Source organism: Symphalangus syndactylus, chromosome 10, assembly GCF_028878055.3.
Source record: "Symphalangus syndactylus isolate Jambi chromosome 10, NHGRI_mSymSyn1-v2.1_pri, whole genome shotgun sequence".
Taxonomy (NCBI): Eukaryota; Metazoa; Chordata; class Mammalia; order Primates; family Hylobatidae; genus Symphalangus; species Symphalangus syndactylus.
Genome location: NC_072432.2, coordinates 131,276,332 through 131,297,723, shown reverse-complemented (window position 1 = coordinate 131,297,723; position 21,392 = coordinate 131,276,332). Strand labels below are relative to the sequence as shown.

Genomic DNA, 21,392 nt, shown 5'->3' with positions numbered 1-21,392 from the left:
TCATCTCTACAAAAAAAAAAAAAAAATTTAATTAGCTGGGCATGGTATAGCACAGCTATAGTCCTTAGTTACACAGGAGGCTGAGGCAGGAGGATTGTTTGAGCCTGGGAGTTCAATGCTACAGTGAGCTATAATCAAGCCACTGTTCTCTAGCCTGGGTGACAGTAAGACCCTGTCTTCAACTAGCTAACTAACGAAATAAATATCTTACTGTTAGAACTGACCAGATATTTAATGATATTAAATAATTACTTTTAAGATTTTTTTTTCCTTTTAAGTTTTAATAATGACATTGTGGTTTTTAAAACTTCCTTATATTTTAAAGAAATATACTTAGGTATTTATAAGGATAAAATGATATCTGAAATTGCTTCAAAATACTCCAAGGAAATACTCCAAGAATAAAATACAAGATGGCCATGTACTGATACCCACTGAAACCAATAGATGGGTTCATGTTAGTTTAGTGTGCTATTCTCATTGCTTTTATGTGGCTTTTGTTGTTTATTTTTTTTCTTTTTCCCTTCTCACAGGTGTTGTTTTTGTTTTTTTTGGTTGTTGTTATTTTTCTTTAAATAGAAATGAGGTCACGCTATGTTGCCAGGCTAGTCTCAAACTTTTGGGCTGAAGTGATCCTGGCACCTCAGCCTCCTGAAGTGCTGGGATTATACCACGCCTGGCCATTACTTTTTTTTCTCCCCAAGACACCCAGGGTAGAATGCAGTGGCACAATCACGGCTCACTGCAGCCTCCAACTCCTGGGCTCAAGCAATCCTCCCACCTTAGCATCCTAAGTAGCTGGGACCACAGGCATGCACCACCATGCCTAGCAAATTTTTGTATTTTTTGTAGAGACAGGGTTTGGCCACATTGCGCAGGCTGATCTCGAACTCCTGGGCTCAAGCAATCCACTTGCCTCAGCTTCCCAAAGTGCTGGGATTACAGGTGTGAGCCACCACACCTGGCCAGCCATTACTTTTGATGCTTGAAAATTTTCTTGATTCCTGGAATTACTTCCTGGTTTTGAGATGTCTTCATGAGTTCATTGCTTCTTTTCCCAAATAACCACTGTCCTGACAGATCACAAAGCTGTCACATGCATGTTTACAAAAGAACAGAATCAGTTATATAACAGCCTTGCAGTTGCTAAAGATGTTTGTTAAGGATGAGCTAAAGATCCTATTTCAGAAACGTGGCAAAGTTTTTAAGTCTCCGTCTGAAAAGCAGCTTGTGTGAAAGTTGCCAATGCCAAGATGGAGTCACTTACATCAGACCCAAAATGGAGGGGGGAGGTCATGAAGGAGGGGATCTCATGCACACATGTCTGAGATAAGTATTATCACGAGGACTTTTTTTTTTTTTTGAGACAGGGTCTCACTCTGTCACCCAGGGTAGAGTACAGTGGCACCATCATAGTTCACTGCAGCCTAGATCTCCCAGGCTCAAGTTATCCTCCTGCCTCAGCCTCCCGAGTAGCTTGGACTATAGGCATGAGCCACTGCACCCAGGCTATCATAGGGCTTTCTAAAAACTCACAAGAAATCCCTGCAGGCTCTACTCATCTTGCTAGTCCTACATATGTCTGTAACAGGACTTATCATAAAAAATTCCCCAACCGGGTGCAGTGGCTCACACCTGTAATCCGAGCACTTTGGGAGGCCAAGGCGGGCGGATCACGAGGTCAGGAGATCGAGACCAACCTGGCTAACATGGTGAAACCCCGTCTCTACTAAAAATACAAAAAAATTAGCCAGGCGTGGTGGCAGGCGGCTGTAGTCCCAGCTACTCGGGAGGCTGAGGCAGGAGAATGGTGTGAACTCGGGAGGCGGAGCTTGCAGTGAGCCGAGACTGCGCCACGGCACTCCAGCCTGGGCGACAGAGTGAAACTCTGTCTCAAAAAAAAAAAAAAAAAAAAAAATCCTCAAGACTGCAGTTTCACATAAGCCATCTTCATAAGAACACTCGCTTAGCAATGAGTTTCCAGTTAACACCAGCTCTTACAACAGGCCCCTGTGACCAATGATGTTTGTCTCAAAACAGCTTATATGGACTTCTCCTCTTTCCCTTTAAAAGTTTCCCCTTACTACAATGTCTCCAGATATGTAGGGGATGATTATCTATGGTATGCGCATCTGAAATTGTAATTCCCTGTTTATTTCCAAACAGATTCATTTCTTTGAAGAGTCCTTCTCTCAGTTGTTATTTTAGGTTGACACTTGGAGCACAGCAAAGAAAATACAGGAGTTCCTTGCCCCATTTAGAGTCATAATACAGAGTCCAAAAAAGGAAGAAAATGCTTCTAGGGCTTCAGAACAGATTTCTGTTACCTATTGAAGTATGTGATAAAAATGAAGGACTTGGCCAGGAGTGGTAGCTGACTCCTGTAATCCTAGCACTTTGGGAGACCAAGGCGGACGGGTCGCTTGAGGTCAGGAGTTCCAGACCAGCCTGGGCAACAAAGTGAGACCCTATCTCTACAAAAAATACAAAAAGTAGCCAGGTGTAGTGGCATATGCCTATGGTCCCAGCCACTCGAGCAGTTAAGGTGGGAGGATCACCTGAGCCAGAGGAGATTGAGGCTGCAGTGAGCTATGATCATGCCATTGCACTCCAGCCTGAGAAATAGAAAAAAAAAAAAAAGGGGGGGGGGGTTGCCGAGCACAGTGGCTCATGCCTGTAATCCCAGCACTTTGGGAGGCCAAGGCAGGTGGACTGCTTAAACTCAAAGAGTTTAAGATAAGTGGGGGCAACCCCCTCTCTACAAAAAATACAAAAATTAGCTGGGAATGGTGGCATGTGCCTGTAGTCCCAGCTACTCAGGAGGCTGCAGTGGGAGGATCGCTTGAGCCCAGGAGGTGGAGGTTGCAGTGAGCCGATATCATACCAAGAAAGAAAAGAAAAAGAAAAAGAAGGACTTAAGAACAAAGTAGAAGCAACTCAACTGAGTTTGAATAACACTGAGAAAACCTCACGAACTTTATTAACAGTTGGGTGAGACAATATCTTCTGCTTCCAGAGATATAGCCTGAGATTGTGAACTTCTGTGCTGTTCACACCCTACTTCATGAATCACCCTCCATGCTCCTCTCAAGAGTCCACACTATTAGTTCAAGAATGAAGTTCTGAAAAATGAGGAAAGCTTTAGTTCAAATGCTGCCCTAATACTTGCATAGCACATAAAACTGCACCTGGCACATGGCAGGCTAATCAACTTGGTAGACTGGTCAGACACCTTAGCAACATTAACAGCTTCTTAAAAAAAAAAAAAAGATAAAAATTCCACTCTCAGAATAAATATATGAAATTACATATTCTTGGCTTATTATAGCTACTTTTGAATGAGAATTTTTAAGATTTATAAAACCAACCAAACAGAAGAATGACCATGTGGCAAGGCTAACCCAAGGAGGTAGCCAGAAGGTAAAGGCATAATACTGCTTAATTTTTTAAAAAGGAAACCAGTCATATCTATATACCACTATAGGAGTCTATTTTGGATAGAAGCTAGACCAAGTGCAATGGCTCAGGCCTGTAATCCCAACACTTTGGGACACTGAGGTAGAAGGATCACCTGAGCCCAGGAGTTCAAGACCAGCCTAGGCAACATAGTGAGACCCCATCTCTACAAACTATTTAAAAATTAACCAGGTGTGGTTGCACGCACCTGTACCTAGGACACTGAGACAGGAGGATCACTTAAGTCCAGGAGTTCAAGGTTACAGTGAGCTATGATTATGCCACTACAATGAACTGGGTGATACAGCAAGACTATCTATCTCAAGAAACAAACAAAAAAAAAGATGATGATAAATGTATTAATCCCCATGTGATGTTTCGCCAGAAAATACACATGTGCTCACCTCAAAAAGATGTATATCTAGACACCTTTGGGTTATTTTAAATCCAACAACTTGTATGTTATATCTAAAAACATTTGCACATTATTACTGTTGATTTTAAAAAGTTACTACTAAATTATAAGTTAATCTTTTTTGAACCTACATATGAATGTAATAAATACTTTTACCTAAGGGGGAAAATGTTATGAGAAAAAGCAATCTTTGTCAGTAAGATCAATCAGTGAAATCAGAAAAATTAACATTAACTTATAATTCATGACTTTGAGTTTTGTCTCTCTCTTACATTAACTATAAAAGTACACATGCTACTCTCCAAACTGATCTATGATGCAATCTCAATGAAAATCTCAGCTGCCTGGCCAGGCGTGGTGGCTCACACCTGTAATCCCAGCACTTTGGGAGGCCAAGGCAGGAAGATCACCTGAGTTCCGGAGTTTGAGACTAGCCTGACCAACATGGAGAAACCCCGTCTGTACTAGAAACACAAAATTAGCCGGGCGTGGTGGCGCATGCCTGTAATCCCAGCTACTCCAGAGGCTGAGGCAGGAGAATGGCTTGAACTCGGGAGGCGGAGGTTGCTGTGAGCCGAGATCATGCCATTGCACTCCAGCCTGGGCAACAAGAGCAAAACTCCAGCTCAAAAAAAAAAAAAAAAAAAGAAAAAAAGAAAATCTCAGCTCCCTTTTTTACATAAGTTGAAAAGCTGATCCTAAAATTCATATGAAAATGTAAGCAACCCATAATAGCCAAAACCATATGGAAGAAGAAAAAGAAAAAAGAGAGAGAGTCCATCTCTTTGGAGAGACTCACACTTCCCGATTTCAAATTTTACTTCAGAGCCACAGTAATCAAAACAGTTTGGTATTGGCTTAAGGAAGACATATAGATTAATGGAACAGAATTGAGAGTCTGGAAATAAACCCTTACATTTATGATTTTTAAGAAGGGTACCAAGGCTGGGCACGGTGGCTCATGTCTTTAATTCCAGCACTTTGGGAGGCCGAGGCAGGTGGATCACTAGAGGTCAGGTGATCTAGATCAGCCTGTGCAACATGGTAATACCCTGTCTCTACTAACAATACAAAAAAAATTAGCCCGGCATGGTGGCAGGCACCTGTAATCCTACCTACTCAGGAGGCTGAGGCAAGAATCACTTGAACCTGGGAGGCAGAGGTTTCAGTGAGTGGAGATTGCACCACTCCATCCTGGGCGACAGTGCAAGACTCGGTCTCAAAAAAAAAAGGGTACCAAGATAATTCAGTGGAGAAAGCATAGTCTTTCAACAGATGATACTGAGACATAACTATCCACATGTCAAGCAGTGAACTTGGGCCTTACTTTGCACCATATTGCAAAAATCAACTCAAAATGAATCATAGACCTAAATGTGAGAGCTAAAACTATAAAAAAATTCTAAGAAGAAATCAGGCCGGGTGCGGTGGCTCACGCCTGTAATCCCAGCACTTTGGGAAGCTGAGGCAGGTGGACCACGAGGTCAGGAGATCAAGACCATCCTGGCTAACATGGTGAAACCCTGTCTCTACTAACTACACAAAAAATTAGCCAGGCGTGGTGGTGAGTGCCTTTAGTCCCAGCTACTTGGGAGGCTGAGGCAGGAGAATCACTTTAACCCGGGAGGTGGAGCTTGTAGTGAGCTGAGATTGCGCCACTGCACTCCAGCCTGGGCGACAGAGCGAGACTCCACTTCAAAAAAAAAAAAAAAAAGAAATCACAGGAGTAAATCTTTGTGATCTTAGGTTAGTCAAAGTCTTCTTGGGTAAGACATCAAAAGCAGGAGCAACAAAATAAAAAACAAAAAAATTGCACTTCATCAAAATTAAAAGCTTTTGTGTTTCAAAGGACACCATCAAGAGTGTGAAAAGCCAACCCACAGAATGGAAGAAACTATTTGCAAATCATATACAGTCATGCACTGCATAACTATGTTTCAGTCAGCAGTGGACTGCATAGATAACAGTGGTCCCATAGGATTATAATGGAGCCGAATAACTGTATTGCCTTGCAACAGTGTAGCTGTCATATGTGATAGCATAATGCATTACTCACCTGTTTATGGTGATGCTGGTGTAAACAAACTTGCTGTGTGCCAGTTGTATATAAGTATAACACATACAATTATATGTAATACATAATACTTGACAATGATAATTGACTATGTTACTGGTTTATGTATTTACTACATACTACACTTGTTATCATTATCTTAGCATGTACTCCTTCTACTTGTACATTTTTTAAAGGCTAACCGGAAAACAGACACAAGGAGGTCCTTCGGGAGGTATTCCAGAACCAGGCATTATCATAGGAGATGACAGTTCCCATGCGTCTTATTGCCCCAAGATGAGGAGGTGAAAGACAGTGATACTGATGATCCTGACCCTAGGTTGCCCTATGCTAATGTATGTTTGCATCTTCCTTTTTAACAAAAACAGTTTTAAAAATACAAAAACAGCCACACGTGGTGGCTCACGCCTTTAATCCCAGCACTTTGGGAGGCCAAGGAGGGCAGATCATGAGGTTGGGAGATCAAGACCATCCTGGCTAACACAGTGAAACCCCATTTCCACTAAAAATACAAAAAATTAGCTGGGCGTGGTGGCACGCGCCTGTAGTCCCAGCTACTCAGGAGGCTGAGGTGGCAGGATCGCTTGAACCCGGGAGGTGGAGGTTGCAGTGAGCTGAGATCGCGCCACTGCACTGCAGCCTGGGGGACAGAGTGAGACCCTGGCTGAGGTGGACAGATCACTTGAGGTCAGGAGTTCGAGACCAGCCTGGCTAACATGATGAAATCCTGCCTCTACTAAAAATACAAAAATTAGCCAGGTGTGGTGGCACACGCCTGTAGTCCCAGCTACTAGGGAGGCTGAGGTGGCAGGATCGCTTGAACCCGGGAGGTGGAGGTTGCAGTGAGCTGAGATCACGCCACTGCACTCCAGTCTGGGGGACAGAGTGAGACCCTGTCTCAAAAAAATAACTTAAAATAATAAGAAAAAGAAAACTTTTTTTTTTTTTTTTTTTTTTTGCGATGAAGTCTCGCTCTGTCGCCCAGGCTGGAGTGCAGCGGCGTGATCTCGGCTCATTGCAAGCTCCGCCTCCTGGATTCACACCATTCTCCTGCCTCAGCCTCCCGAGTAGCTGGAACTACAGGCGCCTGCCATCTCGCCCAGCTAGTTTTTTGTATTTTTAGCAGAGACAGGGTTTCACCGTATTGGCCAGGATGGTCTCGATCTCCTGACCTTGTGATCTGCCCACCTCGGCCTCCCAAAGAGCTGGGATTACAGGAGTGAGCCACCGTGCCCGGCCCCAAGAAAACATTTTTGTACAGCTGTACAGTATGTTTGTATTTTAAGCTAAGTATTACTATAAAAGAATCAAAGCTTTTTAAAATTTAAAAGTTTATAAGGCCAGGTGCAATGGCTCACTCAGGCCTATAATCCCGGCACTTTGGGAGGCTGAGGTGGACAGATCACTTGAGGTCAGGAGTTCGAGACCAGCCTGGCCAACATGATGAAATCCTGCCTCTACTAAAAATACAAAAATTAGCCAGGTGTGGTGGCACATGCCTGTAGTCCCAGCTACTAGGGAGGCTGAGGTGGCAAGATTGCTTGAACCCGGGAGGTGGAGGTTGCAGTGAGCTGAGATCACGCCACTGCACTCCAGTCTGGGGGACAGAGTGAGACCCTGTCTCAAAAAAATAACTTAAAATAATAAAATAAAATAAAGTTTATAAAGTAAAAAAGTTACAGTATTTATTGAAGAAAGAAAAGTATTGTTATACAAATTTATGATAAACTAAGTATACAATGTTTATAAAGCCTACAACAGTGCACAGTAATATCCTAGACCTTCACATTCACTCACCACTCACTCACTGACTCACCCAGAGCAACTTCCAGTCCTGCAAGTTCCATTCATGGCAAGTGCCCTGTACAGGTGTGATATAATATTTTGTTATCTTTTATCTGTATTTTTACTGTATCTTTTCTATGTTTAGATGTGTTTAGATACACCAATACTAACCACGGTGTTACAATTGCTTATAGTATTCAGTACAGTAACATGCTGTACAGGTTTATAGCCTAGAAGCCATAGGCTATACCATATAGCCTAGGTATATAGTAAGCTGTACCATCTAGACTTGTGAAAGTACACTCTATGATGTTTGCACAATGACAAAATTGACTCTTGATGCATTTCTCAGAAAATATCCCCATTATTAAGCAATGCATGACTATATTTGATAAGAAACTTGTATCTAGAATGTATAAAGAATGCTTAAAACTCAACAATAAAAAGACAATCCAATTTTAAAATGGTCAAATAATCTTTTCTTTTTTGAGACAGAGTCTCGCTCTGTCACACAGACTGCAGTGCAATGGCGTGATCTCATCTCGGCTCACTGTAACCTCTGCCTCCTGGGTTCAAGCAATTCTCCTGCCTCAGACTCCCAAGTAGCTGGGATTACAAGCGCCTGCCACCACACCCAGCTAATTTTTGTATTTTTAGTAGTGAAGGGGTTTCACCATGTTGGCCAGGCTGGTCTCGAACTCCATACCTCAAGTGATCCACCCACCTTGGCCTCCCAAAGTGCTGAGATTACAGGTGAGCCACCGCACCAGGCCCGAAGAATCTGAATAGACATTTCTCCAAACAAGATATACAAATGGCTAACAAGCACACGAAAAGATGCTCAAATCATTAGTCATCAGAGAACTGCAAATCAAAACCACTTTGCACCCACTAAGATGGCTATAATTTTTTTTTTTTTTTGAGACGGAGTCTCGCTCTGTCGCCCAGGCTGCAGTGCAGTGGCGCAATCTCAGCTCACTGCAAGCCGCCTCCTGGGTTCATGCCATTCTCCTACCTCAGCATCCCAAGTAGCTGGGACTACAGGCGCCCGCCACCACACACGGCTAATTTTTTGCATTTTTAGTAGAGACGGGGTTTCACTATGTTAGCCAGGATGGTCTCTATCTCCTGACCTTGTGATCTGCCTGCCTCGGCCTCCCAAAGTGCTGGGATTACAGGCGTGAGCCACTGCGCCTGGCCTATAATAATTTTTTTAAAGTAAAATAAGTATTGGTAATGATGTGGAGAAATCAGAGCCCTCATACATTGCTGATGGGAATATAAAATGGTGCAATCCCTTTGGAAAACCATTTGCCAGTTCCTCAAATTGATACATATAGGGTTACTCTATGACCAAGCAATTCCATTTCTAGGTATAGACCCAAGATAACTAAAAACATATTTCCACATAAAAACTTGTACATGAAGGTTGTAGCAGCATCATTGATAATTGACAAAAATGAAAGACAAACCAAATATCTATCAGTTGATGAAATTTGGTATATCCTGAGAACATGGAGAGGGTTGAAAACATTACATAGTGATAGAAGCCAGAAGCAAAAGGCCACATACTGTATGATTCCATACAAAATGTCTGGTTAGAAAAATCCTGAGAGATAAAAAAGTAGATTACAGGTTGCCAGGGGCTGAAGGGAGGAAGTAATGACATTTTAAGTTCAAGGTTTCTATTCGGGGTGATGACAGTGTTCCAGAATTAGACAGTGATAATGGGTAAACTTTGTGAATATACTAAAAACCAACTGAATTGTACACTTTGAAGGGTGGATTTTATAGCACGTGGCCAAACCACAACTATGTAACATTTAGCAATAACAATGTCTACTTCTCGATTTCAATCACAGGGATGAGGCTGATACAAGTAAAATGATGAAAGTTTGTGGTAAGTACTAACATGATCTTTATTTTACATTCCATTATCTCTGATCAACCTCATCCTGAAGTTCATGTATACATGATTATTATAGGCTAGGCACAGGGGCTCACACCTGTAATCCCAGTGCTTTGAGAGGCCAATTTGGGAGGATAGCTAGGGGTTTGAAACCAGCCTAGGCAACACAGCAAGACTCTGTCTCTACAAAAAAACAAAAGAATTAGCAAGGCATGGTGATGTGCACCTGTAGTCCTAGCTACTCAGGAGGCTGAAGTGGGAGGATCTCTTGAGCCCAGGATTGGGAGACCAGCCTGGGTAACATGGCGAAACCCTAACTCTACAGAAAAAATTTTAAAAATTAGCTGGGCATAGTAATGTGCACCTGTAGTCCCAGCTACTCAGGAGGCTGAAGTGGGAAGATCACTTGAGGCCAGGAGGTCGAGGATGCAGTGAGCTGTCATCATGCCACCGTACTCCAGCCTGGGCTATAGAGCAACACCCTGTGTCAAAAAAACAAACAAAAGCCAGGGGCAGTGGCTCATGCCTGTAATCCCAGCACTTTGGGAAGCCAAGACGGGCGGATCACGAGGTCAGGAGATCGAGACCATCCTGGCTAACACAGTGAAACCCCGTCTCTACTAAAAATACAAAAAATTAGCTGGGCGTGGTGGCGTGCGCCTGTAGTCCCAGCTACTCAGGAGGCTGAGGGAGGAGAATGGCATGAACCCGGGAGGCAGAGCTTGCAGTGAGCCGAGGTCGCGCCACTGCACTCCAGCCTGGGTGACAGAGCGAGACTCGGCCAAAAAAAAAAAAAAAAAAAAAAAAAAAACAGAAATATGGCTAGATAAAAAAATATAATGGAAATATGCAAATATGACAATTACTCCTTTGTTAGTACAACCATTTTGAAAAGTAATTTGGCGGTATCTAATAAAAATGTACACACCTGGCTGGGCATGGTGGCTCATGCCTGTAATCCCAGCACTTTGGGAGGCCAAGGCAGGCAGACCACGAGGTCAGGAGTTCGAGACCAGCCTGGCCAAAACAGTGAAACCCTGTCTCTACTAAAAATACAAAAATTAGCCAGGCATGGTGGCAGGCACCTGTAATCCCAGCTACTCGGGAGGCTGAGGCAGGAAAATCATTTGAACCCGAGCAGTGGAGGTTGCAGTGAGCCAAGATCGCAATATTGCACTCCAGCCTGGGTGACAGGGTGAGACTCTATCTCAAAAAAAAAAATGTACACACCTAAACCCAACAATTCCATACCCTAGGTAAATTCTTATCTCATATTTATATAACAGAAAGATGAAAACCAACGATGAGCAAAAGAAGCAAGCTGCAGGAGTGTGTTTGTTAGTATGAAATCACACATCTCAAGTTTAAAAACATGTAAAATAAAAGTATATAAAGTTTATGGATACATAGGCAAGTGGTAAAGGCATAAAAACACAAATGGGATAATAAATATAACTTCAGGCCGAGCACGATGGCTCATGCTTGTAAACCCAGCACTTTGGGAGGCCAAGGAGGGTGGATCACTTGAGGTCAGGAGTTTGAGACCAGCCTGGCCAACACGGTGAAACCCTATCTCTACTAAAAATCCAAAAACTGGCTGGGTGTGGTGGCTCCTGCCTATAATCCCAGCACTTTGAAAGGCCAAGGCAGGCAGATCACGAGGTCAAGCAAACAAGACCACACTGGCCAACATGGTGAAACCCCATCTCTACTAAAAATACAAAAATTAGCTAGGCGTGGTGGCACATGCCTGTAGTCCCAGCTACTTGGGAGGCTGAGGCAGGAGAATCACTTGAACCCAGGAGGCGGAGGTTGCAGTGAACAAAGATCACGCCAGTGCACTCCAGCCTGGCGACAGAGCAAGACTCCATCTCAAAAAAAAAAAATCAAAAAATTAGCTGGGTATGGTGGCGCGTGCCTGTAGTCCCAGCTACTCAGGAGGCTGAGGCAGGAGAATCACTTGAACCTGTGAGGAGGAGGGTGCAGTGAGCTGAGATCACACCACTGCACTCCAGCCTGGGCAACAGAAAATGATCCTGTTTCAAATAAATAAATAAATAAAATTTCAGTAAATGAAGTGTCATTGGGCTTCAATTATATTTGGTTTACTTCTTTCTTAAACATCTGAAACAAATGTGGCAAACAGAAATTGACAAATCTGCGGCCGGGCGCGGTGGCTCACGCTTGTAATCCCAGCACTTTGGGAGGCCGAGGCAGGTGGATCACGAGGTCAGGAGATCGAGACCACGGTGAAACCCCGTCTCTACTAAAAATACAAAAAAATTAGCCGGGCGTGGTGGTGGGCGCCTGTAGTTCCAGCTACTCAGAGAGGCTGAGGCAGGAGAATGGCGTGAACCCAGGAGGCGGAGCTTGCAGTGAGCCGAGATCGCGCCACTGCACTCCAGCCTGGGCGACAGAGCGAGACTCCGTCTCAAAAAAAAAAAAAAAAAAAAAGAAATTGACAAATCTGCATGCTAGATTTTTGTGGGGTTTTTTTGTTTTTTGTTTTGAGATGGAGTCTCACTCGTCGCCCAGGCTGGAGTGTAATGGTGTGATCTCAGCTCACTGCAACCTCCGTCTCCGGGGTTCAGGCGATTCTCCTGCCTCAGCTTCCCGAGTAGCTGGGAGTACAGGCGCCCACCACCACACCCAGCTAATTTTTGTATTTTCAGTAGAGTTGGAGTTTCACCATGTTGGCCAGGCTGGTCTCGAACTCCTGACCTCAGGTGATCTGCCACCTTGGTCTCCTAAAGTGCTGGGATTACAGCTGTGAGCCACTGCACCTGGCCCTGTATGCTAGATTTAAAATGTATATATTTTCTGTACTTTTTTAAGTTTAAAATATTTTAAATGTCTGTAATAAGTCAAATTTTCAAAAATAGGTATATTTTATGTTTGTTGCTTCTGGATCCTGAAAAATAATTATGCCTCAAGCTATAGGTATATTTGCCTAGATATTTCCTTATCTCTGAGCTAAAAACATTAAGATGATGGAACCCATTAAAGCAAAGAAAAAAAACACACACTCATCACTGCTCTGAAATCTGCACAGGTTTTGAAAATAAATCTATTCATTAAGAAAAAGTTCAGAAAGTCTCTGTTTTTAAACCATACCTGGCTTTGCAATTCTGGTCTTACAGGATATGTACTTGGGTAAGGAGCCCTAGATCTCACAGTAGAATTCCAATAGTTAGAATTGTAGCTAGGATATGGTGGCTGCTCCTAAGAAAAAAAGAAAAATAAATTCACTCTTAATAACATTCATACATCATTTTAAGATAGATTGATAGAGGCAGGTTATAAGGATTAAAAAAAAAGCAACAGACAAAAAGCAATAAGCTGGGCACAGTGGCACACGCTTCTTGTCTCGCTACTGCAGAGGCTGAGGTGGGTGGATCGCTTGAGCTCAGGTGATTGAGTCTAGTATGGTCAACAGAGACCCCGTCTCTTAAAAACAAAAAATAAAAGAAAAAAGGCAATAGGACCCCACTATAAAACTACTAATTATTCAGTACATGGTAAATCAAATGCTCTAGGACAAAACAATTATTAGCTAGTAAAAAGCTGTTCTTATCCGTTTCGCCAATGCCACCACACCAAATGCTATATAAAGGAATTCTACTACATCAAGATGATTAGCAAAATCAGAGACATTAGATCACCTCTATCCTTCTCCAATAACTAATCCTCATGACTACTAATTTAATTAGTGCAACAAAATGGTTCTTTACTACTGTTATATTTCCAATAACTTTGGAACACAAAGACATTACTACTAGAGTTTAGCTCAAGCACATACAACTTCAATCTCCAACTTCTTTGCCTTGACACACCCTAGTTTTTCACATTCTACTCTGTGGTATGGCTAAGCTTTCCGCTGGCAGCCTCAGTGTCAGGCATCGATGCAGAACGTTTACCAATCCAAAGAGAAAAATCTAGCTACGACAATAATTTCATCAGCCTTTCTCTCCAACTCAGAAAGTTAATGCAAAGATTTGCAATAAGCCAATAAACTTTGATAAAAGACTAAATAGACTCAAAACTTCTCAGAGCACCTATTATCTGGTTTATTATATACATTTATTATCCTATGAGTTATTTTGCTTTCAACTATATAGATTTAGGGTTTTGTTTTTTTTTTTTTTTGAGACAGAGTTTTGCTCTTGTTGCCCAGGCTGGAGTGCAATGGCACGATCTCGGCTCACTGCAACCTCTGCCTCCCAGGTTCAAGCAATTCTGCCTCAGCCTCCCAAGTAGCTGGGATTACAGGCACCTGCCACCACGCCCAGCTAATTTTTTGTACTTTTAATAGAGATGGGGTTTCACTATGTTGGCCAGGCTGGTCTTGAACTCCTGACCTCAGGAGATCCACCTGCCTTGGCCTCCCAAAGTGCTGGAATTACAGGCATGAGCCACTGTGCCCGGCCCAAGTATAGTTTTAAGCTTGAACAGGACCTTTGACATTTTTTCTAAAACTTTGAATATAATTTCACAAAGAAATTCATTGGCAGCTCAAATAACTGAGAGATTATCACTATTAGCTTCACTGCACTACTTGTCCCTTTCATAATACTTTGTTTTCAGTAATACTTTGAATTTTTTTCAGTAATCATAATTATCAGCACTGTTGGTACTGTTGGTACTGTTATGCAGGTATTATAGTTGCAAATGAATACTTACATTGGTATTGTTGGGAATCAGTATTTTCACAATGGGAGATAGGAGACACAGATTTAAGACTAATGAAACTTAAAACCTTATAATCCATAATTTGAATTGTAAATATCAGTATGAATTCAAACTGTATTTTATCTTATTAAGAAAACCACCAACTTGGCCAGGCACAGTGGCTCACGCCTATAATCCCACCATTTTGGGAGGCCTGACGCAGGTGGATCACCTGAGGTCAGGAGTTCGAGACCAGCCTGGCCAACATGATGAAACCCCGTCTCTACTAAAAATACAAAAATTAGCTGGGTGTGGTGGTGGGTGCCTGTAATCTCAGCTACTCAGGAAGCTGAGGCATGAGAATAGCTTGAACCCAGGAGGCGGAAGTTGCAGTGAGCTGAGATCACGCCACTGCACTCCAGCCTAGGCCACAGAGCAGAGACTCCGTCTCAAAAAAAAAAAAAACCCACCAACTTGGGCTGGGCGCAGTGGCTCAATCTGTAATCCAGCACTTTGGGTAGCTGAGGCAAGGGATTGCTTGAGGCCAGAGACCAGGAGTTCAAGACCAGCCTGGAAAATAATGAGACTCAGTCTCTACACACACACAAAAAAATGTCAGGTGGGCATAATGATGGGTGCCTATAGTCCCAGCTACTCAGGAGGCTGAGAGGTGAGAGGCAGAGGTGAAGTCCAGGAATTCAAGGTTATGGTGAGTTATCATCTATGACTGTGCTACTGCACTCCAGCCTGGGCAACAGAGTAAGACCCCATCTTTAAAAAGAAAAAACCTACCAACTTGATAACCACACACAGAATATAATTCAAATAATTCTTGAACAGTTTTCTGAATGGACATCCTTAGTGGTACCTTTCTAAAAGCAAAAGAAATTTTAAAATATCTTAAACTCTTCATATAATGTTATTAGTACTGATATTACTATCTTAATTTTTAAACTATTTTGTATGTATTGTAGAATAGAATAAATACATACAGTAGTGTGATTGGGAACCGATATTGTCATGAGGACAAGGAAAGATAAAATATGGAATGGGGCAAGATGAGGAAGAACTGGGGGATAGTGAATGTGGTGGTGTCAATACAAACTCACATAAGTAAAAAACATAATTTGGCTGGGTGCAGCGGCTCACACCTGTAATCCCAGCACTTTGGGAGGCCAAGGCAGGTGGATCACGAGGTCAGGAGATCGAGACCATCCTAACTAACACAGTGAAACCCCGTCTCTACTAAAAATACAAAAAATTAGCCGAGTGTGGCAGTGGGCGCCTGTAGTCCCAGCTACTTGGGAGGCTGAGGCAGGAGAATGACGTGAACCTGGGAGGTGGAGCTTGCAGTGAGCCTAGATCGTGTCACTGCACTCTAGCCTGGGCAACAGAGGGAGACTCCGTCTCAAAAAAAAAAAAAAAAAAACAACAAAAAAATGTAATTTAACCTTTTATGCAAAACAAACAAATACGGATAAAAGTGACAGTGTGCCAGTCCACACAAAGGATTTAGGAGTCATTGCAAATTCTAGCAACCCTCTTGTGTTCCCATGCCCTCCACAAGACCTATATTATCTTACATGGGAGCTGTGTTTTCAACTGAAGTCTCAGGATGAGAAGACACACAGGTAGACCTGAATTAAACCTGGGGCCTAGAGAAGAACCACTAGAGTGGACTCACAGAACCTGAGCAAGAAATAAATGTTTATCATTATAAGCTACTAAAATTCTGGAATTGTTGTTTCAGTATAGGAAAAGTCAATTAATGCAATAACTAACAATCAAGTTGGTAACATAACCATATAGAAAAAAGAATTACTTCAAATGACTTTTAGCTCACATTATTTTGACTGTACGTCCTCAGTGGAATTTATTCTCTAAGGACAAGCTGAACTGCAAAGAAACCTAAACTGCATCCATTAGTTGTTACTCATAAAACTGGTATTCTTATTTTCGAGTTTTACTCACTACCATCCAATTCACCTATTTAAAGTACACAATTCAGGCCTGGCATGGTGGCTCATGACTGTAATCCCAGCACTTTGGGAGGCCGAGGTGGGTGGGTCACTTGAGGTCAGGAGTTCAAGACCGACCTGGCCCACATGGCGAAACCTCATCTCTAATAAAATACAAAAATTAGCTGGGTGTGGTGGTGGGCACCTGTAATCCCAGCTACTCAGGAGGCTGAGGCATGAGAATTGCTTGAACCCAGGAGGCAGAGGTTGTAGTGAACTGAGATTGCACCACTGCACTCCAGCCTGGGCAACAAAAAAAAAAAATTAGCCAGGCATGGTGGCACATGCCGGTAATCCTAGCTATTTGGGAGGCTGAGGCAGGAAAATTGCTTGAACCTGGGAGGCGGAGGTTGTAGTGAGCCAAGATCGTGCCACTGCACTCCAGCCTGGGTGACAGAGCAAGGCTCCATCTCAAAAATAAATAAATAAATAAAAAGTAAATAAAGTCTAATTGGTCTGATATTAATGTTAGCCACTCCAGCTTTCTCATAGTTGCCGTTTGCTTATTTCTTTTATATATATATATATATATATATATATATATATATATATAGTATACATGTATATATATATATATGTATTTATATGTGTACATATGTAATTTTTAATTAATAAAAGTAGTACATATTTTTGGGATACATGTGATATTCTGATAAATGTATATAAAGTGTAATGATCAAAACAGGGTAACTGGCATATCTGACACCTCAAACATTTATCTTTTATTGCATATTTCTTTTTCCATCCATTTACTCTCAAATTATTTGTATCTTTAAACCTTAAGTGTGCCACCTTTAGACACCATATAATTGGATCTTGTTTTTTTTTAAATCCAGTCTGTCTTCTGACTAGATTGTTTAATCCATGCACATTTAATGTTATTGATATAGCTGGATTTACATGTTTCATTTTTACTTTTTGTCATCTACTTTTACTTTTTGTTTTTTATATGTCTCATGTGTTTCTGTCCTTTATTCCATCTTTACCACTTTCTTTTGCATTAAGTGAATATTTTCAAATGCAGCATTATAACTTAATGATTATACATTTTTTTTTCTTTAGAGGTTACTCTTGGGCTAACAATATACTTCTTTTACTTCTTTTTTTTTTTTTGAGACGGAGTCTCACTCTGTCACCCAGGCTGGAGTGCAGTGGCATGATCTCGGCTCACTGCAAGCTCCACCTCCCAGGTTCATGCCATTCTCCTGCCTCAGCCTCCCAAGTAGCTGGGACTACAGGTGCCTGCCACCATGCCTGGCTAATTTTCTTTTTTTTTTGTATTTTTAGTACAGACGAGGTTTCACCATGTTAGCCAGGATGGTCTCGATCTCCTGACCTTGTGATCCGCCCACCTCGGCCTCCCAAAGTGCTGGGATTACAGGCGTGAGCCACAGCACCCAGCCGGGCTAACAATATGCTTCTCATCAGAATCAGCTTCTGATTTATACCAACTTAATTCCAGTGAGATACAGGAATGTTATTCCTATATAAGTCTGTTCCTTTTCCCCGTTTTCGTGATTTTATTGTTATCCACATTATGTCTACAAATGTTATAAACTCAACATTATATTGTTATACTTACTACTTTCTATAATGTCTTTTAAAGAATCTGAGAGAAGAAAAGAGCATATTTGTATCTTTTGTTATATTAACCTTGTTATTAATCATTTCTGATATGCTGGTGTGTTCAATGGTTTCTGACATTTCTCCAACACGTCAGTCTTTTTTCTCTCCTTCATATTGCATAATCTGTATTGATCTATCTTCAAATTCATGAATTCTTTCTTCTGTCAGTTCTAGCCTATTGAACTCCTCTAGTTAATTTTTCATTTTGGTTACCGTACTTTTCAACTCCAGGATTTCTATTTGGTTCTTTTTTAATATGTAATTGCTATCTCTTTATTGATATTCCCTATTTGACATGACATTATCATACACCTTTCTTTGCTTCTTTAATAATAGTTTTTTAGTTATTTGAACATATATAATGGCTACTTCGAAGTCTTTGTCTATTAAATGTGACATCTGGTCACTTTCACAATCAGTTTCTGTTATCTGCTTTTTTTCCAGTGTATGGGTCATACTTTCCTGTGTCTTTGCATAGCTCATAATTTTTTGTTGGAAACTAGACATTTTAGCAACTCTCAGTACTACTGGTCCCACCTTTTCCACCTTCAGCTTGTTATTGTCATTTGCTCGTTTGTTTAGTAACTAGCTGGATTATTTTTGTAAAGTCTGTTTGCCCTCAAACTTCAAGTATGAAGTATGTGATATTGCTCATTAGAAGGCACAGCCTTGGGTATGCCCACAGTCATCCTGGATGACAAAGATTTTTGTAAGACTTTCTTTGAGTGTACCTTTCCTTGACCACATCTAGTTGTTAAAGCGTCACTAATTTCCAGCTGATTGCTCTACTGGTTTTAATAACACCCTGGGGCATAAACTGCTCCACAGACTGAGTAGATCAAATTTGGGTCCCTCTAAAGGGACAGTTAGTTCCCAAGGTCAGTGTTTGAGAGTTGTTCTGATACCAAAGGGCTCCTCCTAGCTTCTTCTTTTCCTGGTTCTCTCCAGCAAACTAGCTGGCCTATAGTTTATCCTACATCTCCAGTGAATTTAACCAGTCTCTTCCCTATTGCTTTGCACAACAACCTCCGCAGTTTTTTTGAGTTTCTCCACACTCCTGAGCTTCTCCATACTTTGTTCCTTTAGGAAAAGATTAGGAGCTACCTGTTTTACAGCCTACTTCTGCTTCCAGATAAAACATCTGAGCCACTCTCTACAGCTAGAGTGGGGACAATGGTGTGTTTATCTGAATGGCATCCCTGCTTTACGAAGTGGAGTACCCAGGGGGAAGGGAGGCTATAGACTTAGGTCTTCTCGGCTTGAAAAGCAAGGGTAAAGGTGATCAGAGCCCCAGTATTTTCAGCAGTGCCTTGCCCAAGGTCAAGTCTCCATCCCAGGAGTAGGGACTGGGTGAAAGAAAGGAACCACCGCCACTCAGCCACAATTACCTAGAATTTTGCTTCAGTGACAGGCACCTGGGGCAAAATGAGAAATGTTGGTACACTACTCCTCCTCCTAGGATGAAAACCATCTGACTGAGGCAATGAGGTGGAATACATGGAGCTGGAGCCCTGTGTTCTTGGCTACACCCTCTAGAGTGAAGTTTCTATCTCACTAGCTGCAAAAAAGGAGGGATGGAGGAGGTTTTAGTTCAAATATCACAGACCCAATGTTCTTACTGAGTTTTGTAGATTTTCTTGAACAAATGTTTCTTCATGGCCAGGCGCAGTGGCTCATGCCTATAATCCCAGAACTCTGGGAGGCCAAGGCAGGTGGATCACGAGGTCAGGAGTTCAAGACCAACCTGACCAACATGGTGAAACCTTGTCTCTACTAAAAATACAAAAATTAGCTGGGTGTGGTGACACACACCTGTAACCCCAGCCACTCAGGAGGCTGAGGCAAGAGAATCGCTTGAACCCGGGAGGTGGAGGTTGCAGTAAGCCGAGATCGCCAAGATGGCGCCATTGCACTCCAGCCTGGGTGACAGAGCGAGACTGTCTAAAAAAAAAAAAAAAAAGGTATTTCTTCATTTGCTATACTCCCTAGGACCATTTCCAGAAACTGTAATTTGTTGTTTTTTAAAATTAATGTTCACCAGTTTCACTGGGGACTAGGTCCACAGAATTCTTCATGCTGTCATGCCAGAACTGGAACCTGGCATTATTTTGAACTTATTTTATACATTATTGTTAGATTGTGCAAATATTTGTAATTAAGTTAGGAATCAAGATTTTTTCATATAAAATATACAAAGAAGTTAAAATTCCTATACTGTTAAATTTGAATTAATATAAGTATGAACTCATTTATTTTTCTATTTTAAAATACTTATTTTATAATTCTGCCCTTTGGAAAGGTCTAGACACAATGACAACATAATAACAATTAGTATATATGCCAGGCACCCAACTGTAATTTCTGTACCAAGTATTAAGGTATTGCCCCTTGCCCCTCAGGTCCAAACACAGCATTCTTTTTTTTTTTTTTTTTTTTTTGAGACAGAGTCTCACGCTTGTTGCCCAGGCTGGAGTGCAGTGGTGCGATCTCGGCTCAGTGCAATCTCTGCCTCCCAGGTTCAAACCATTCTCTTGCCTCAGCCTCCTGAGTAGCTGGGATTACAGGCATGCGCCACAATGCCCAGCTAATTTTTGTATTTTTAGTAGAGACAGGGTTTCACCATGTTGGCTAGGATGGTCTCGATCTCCTGACCTCATGATCCGCCCACCTCAGCCTCCCAAAGTGCTGGGATTACAGGCGTGAGCCACTGCGCCCGGCTGCAAGCACAGCATTCTATACTTGGCTCTGTGATGCAAGGCTGGAAGGAAGTCTACAAACATTTCTCCCTCCCAGCTTGCTTGCTTTCTGGTTCTGCCAACACACTATGCTAGGCTAGAGGAGGAGACAGTGGACTTGCTTCTTCCTGTCTGCTGTTTCTGTCAGTATCAACCCCGCAATGCCATTCAACCTGTATGCAGCAGTCAGTCAACAACACTCTCCAACCCGAACGTCCTCAGAGGTACCTGCACCAGGTAGGAGGCGCCACCTCCTGGCCACTCTTCCAAGTTTCCAGGTTCTTTTTATATTTTTATTTTAATTTAATTTAATTTAATTTAATTTAATTTATTTGAGACAGGGTCTCACTCCACCACCCAGGCTGCAGTGCAGTGGCACAATCACAGCTGACCACACCCTCGGCCTCCTGGGCTCAGGTGATCCTCCCACCTCAGCCTCCTGAGTAGCTAGGAATACAGGGGCCCACCACCATGCCTGGCTAATTTTTGTATTTTTTGTAGAGATAGGATTTTGCCATGTTGCCCAGGCTGGTCTTGAACTCCTGGGCTCAAGCAATCCACCTGCCTCAGCCTCCCAAAGTGCTAGGATTACAAGCGGGAGCCACTGAGCCCAGCCATTCTTCCAAGTTTCCTGGCTCTAATCACCCCAACCTCTTCCCTTTATTCCCCAGCCCTAGGAATTGTAGCTGCTTCCTCCACTTACTAT

The 21,392-nt window shown here is 42.2% G+C and overlaps 1 protein-coding gene across 2 annotated transcripts in view; it reads right to left on the bottom strand.

The window, feature by feature from the left end:
- The window catches only part of BAG4 (BAG cochaperone 4), a 36,845-nt gene that overhangs the window by 8,019 nt on the left and 7,434 nt on the right, over positions 1-21,392 (bottom strand). Inside the window, exon 2 of one of the 2 annotated variants that reach the window (XM_055295988.2) lies at positions 12,754-12,861. The exons of the other annotated variant lie outside the window; for it this stretch is intronic. Coding sequence (XP_055151963.2) covers positions 12,754-12,861 — 108 coding nt within the window. The remainder of the gene's footprint in view (positions 1-12,753; positions 12,862-21,392) is intronic. 2 annotated transcript variants of the gene reach the window in all.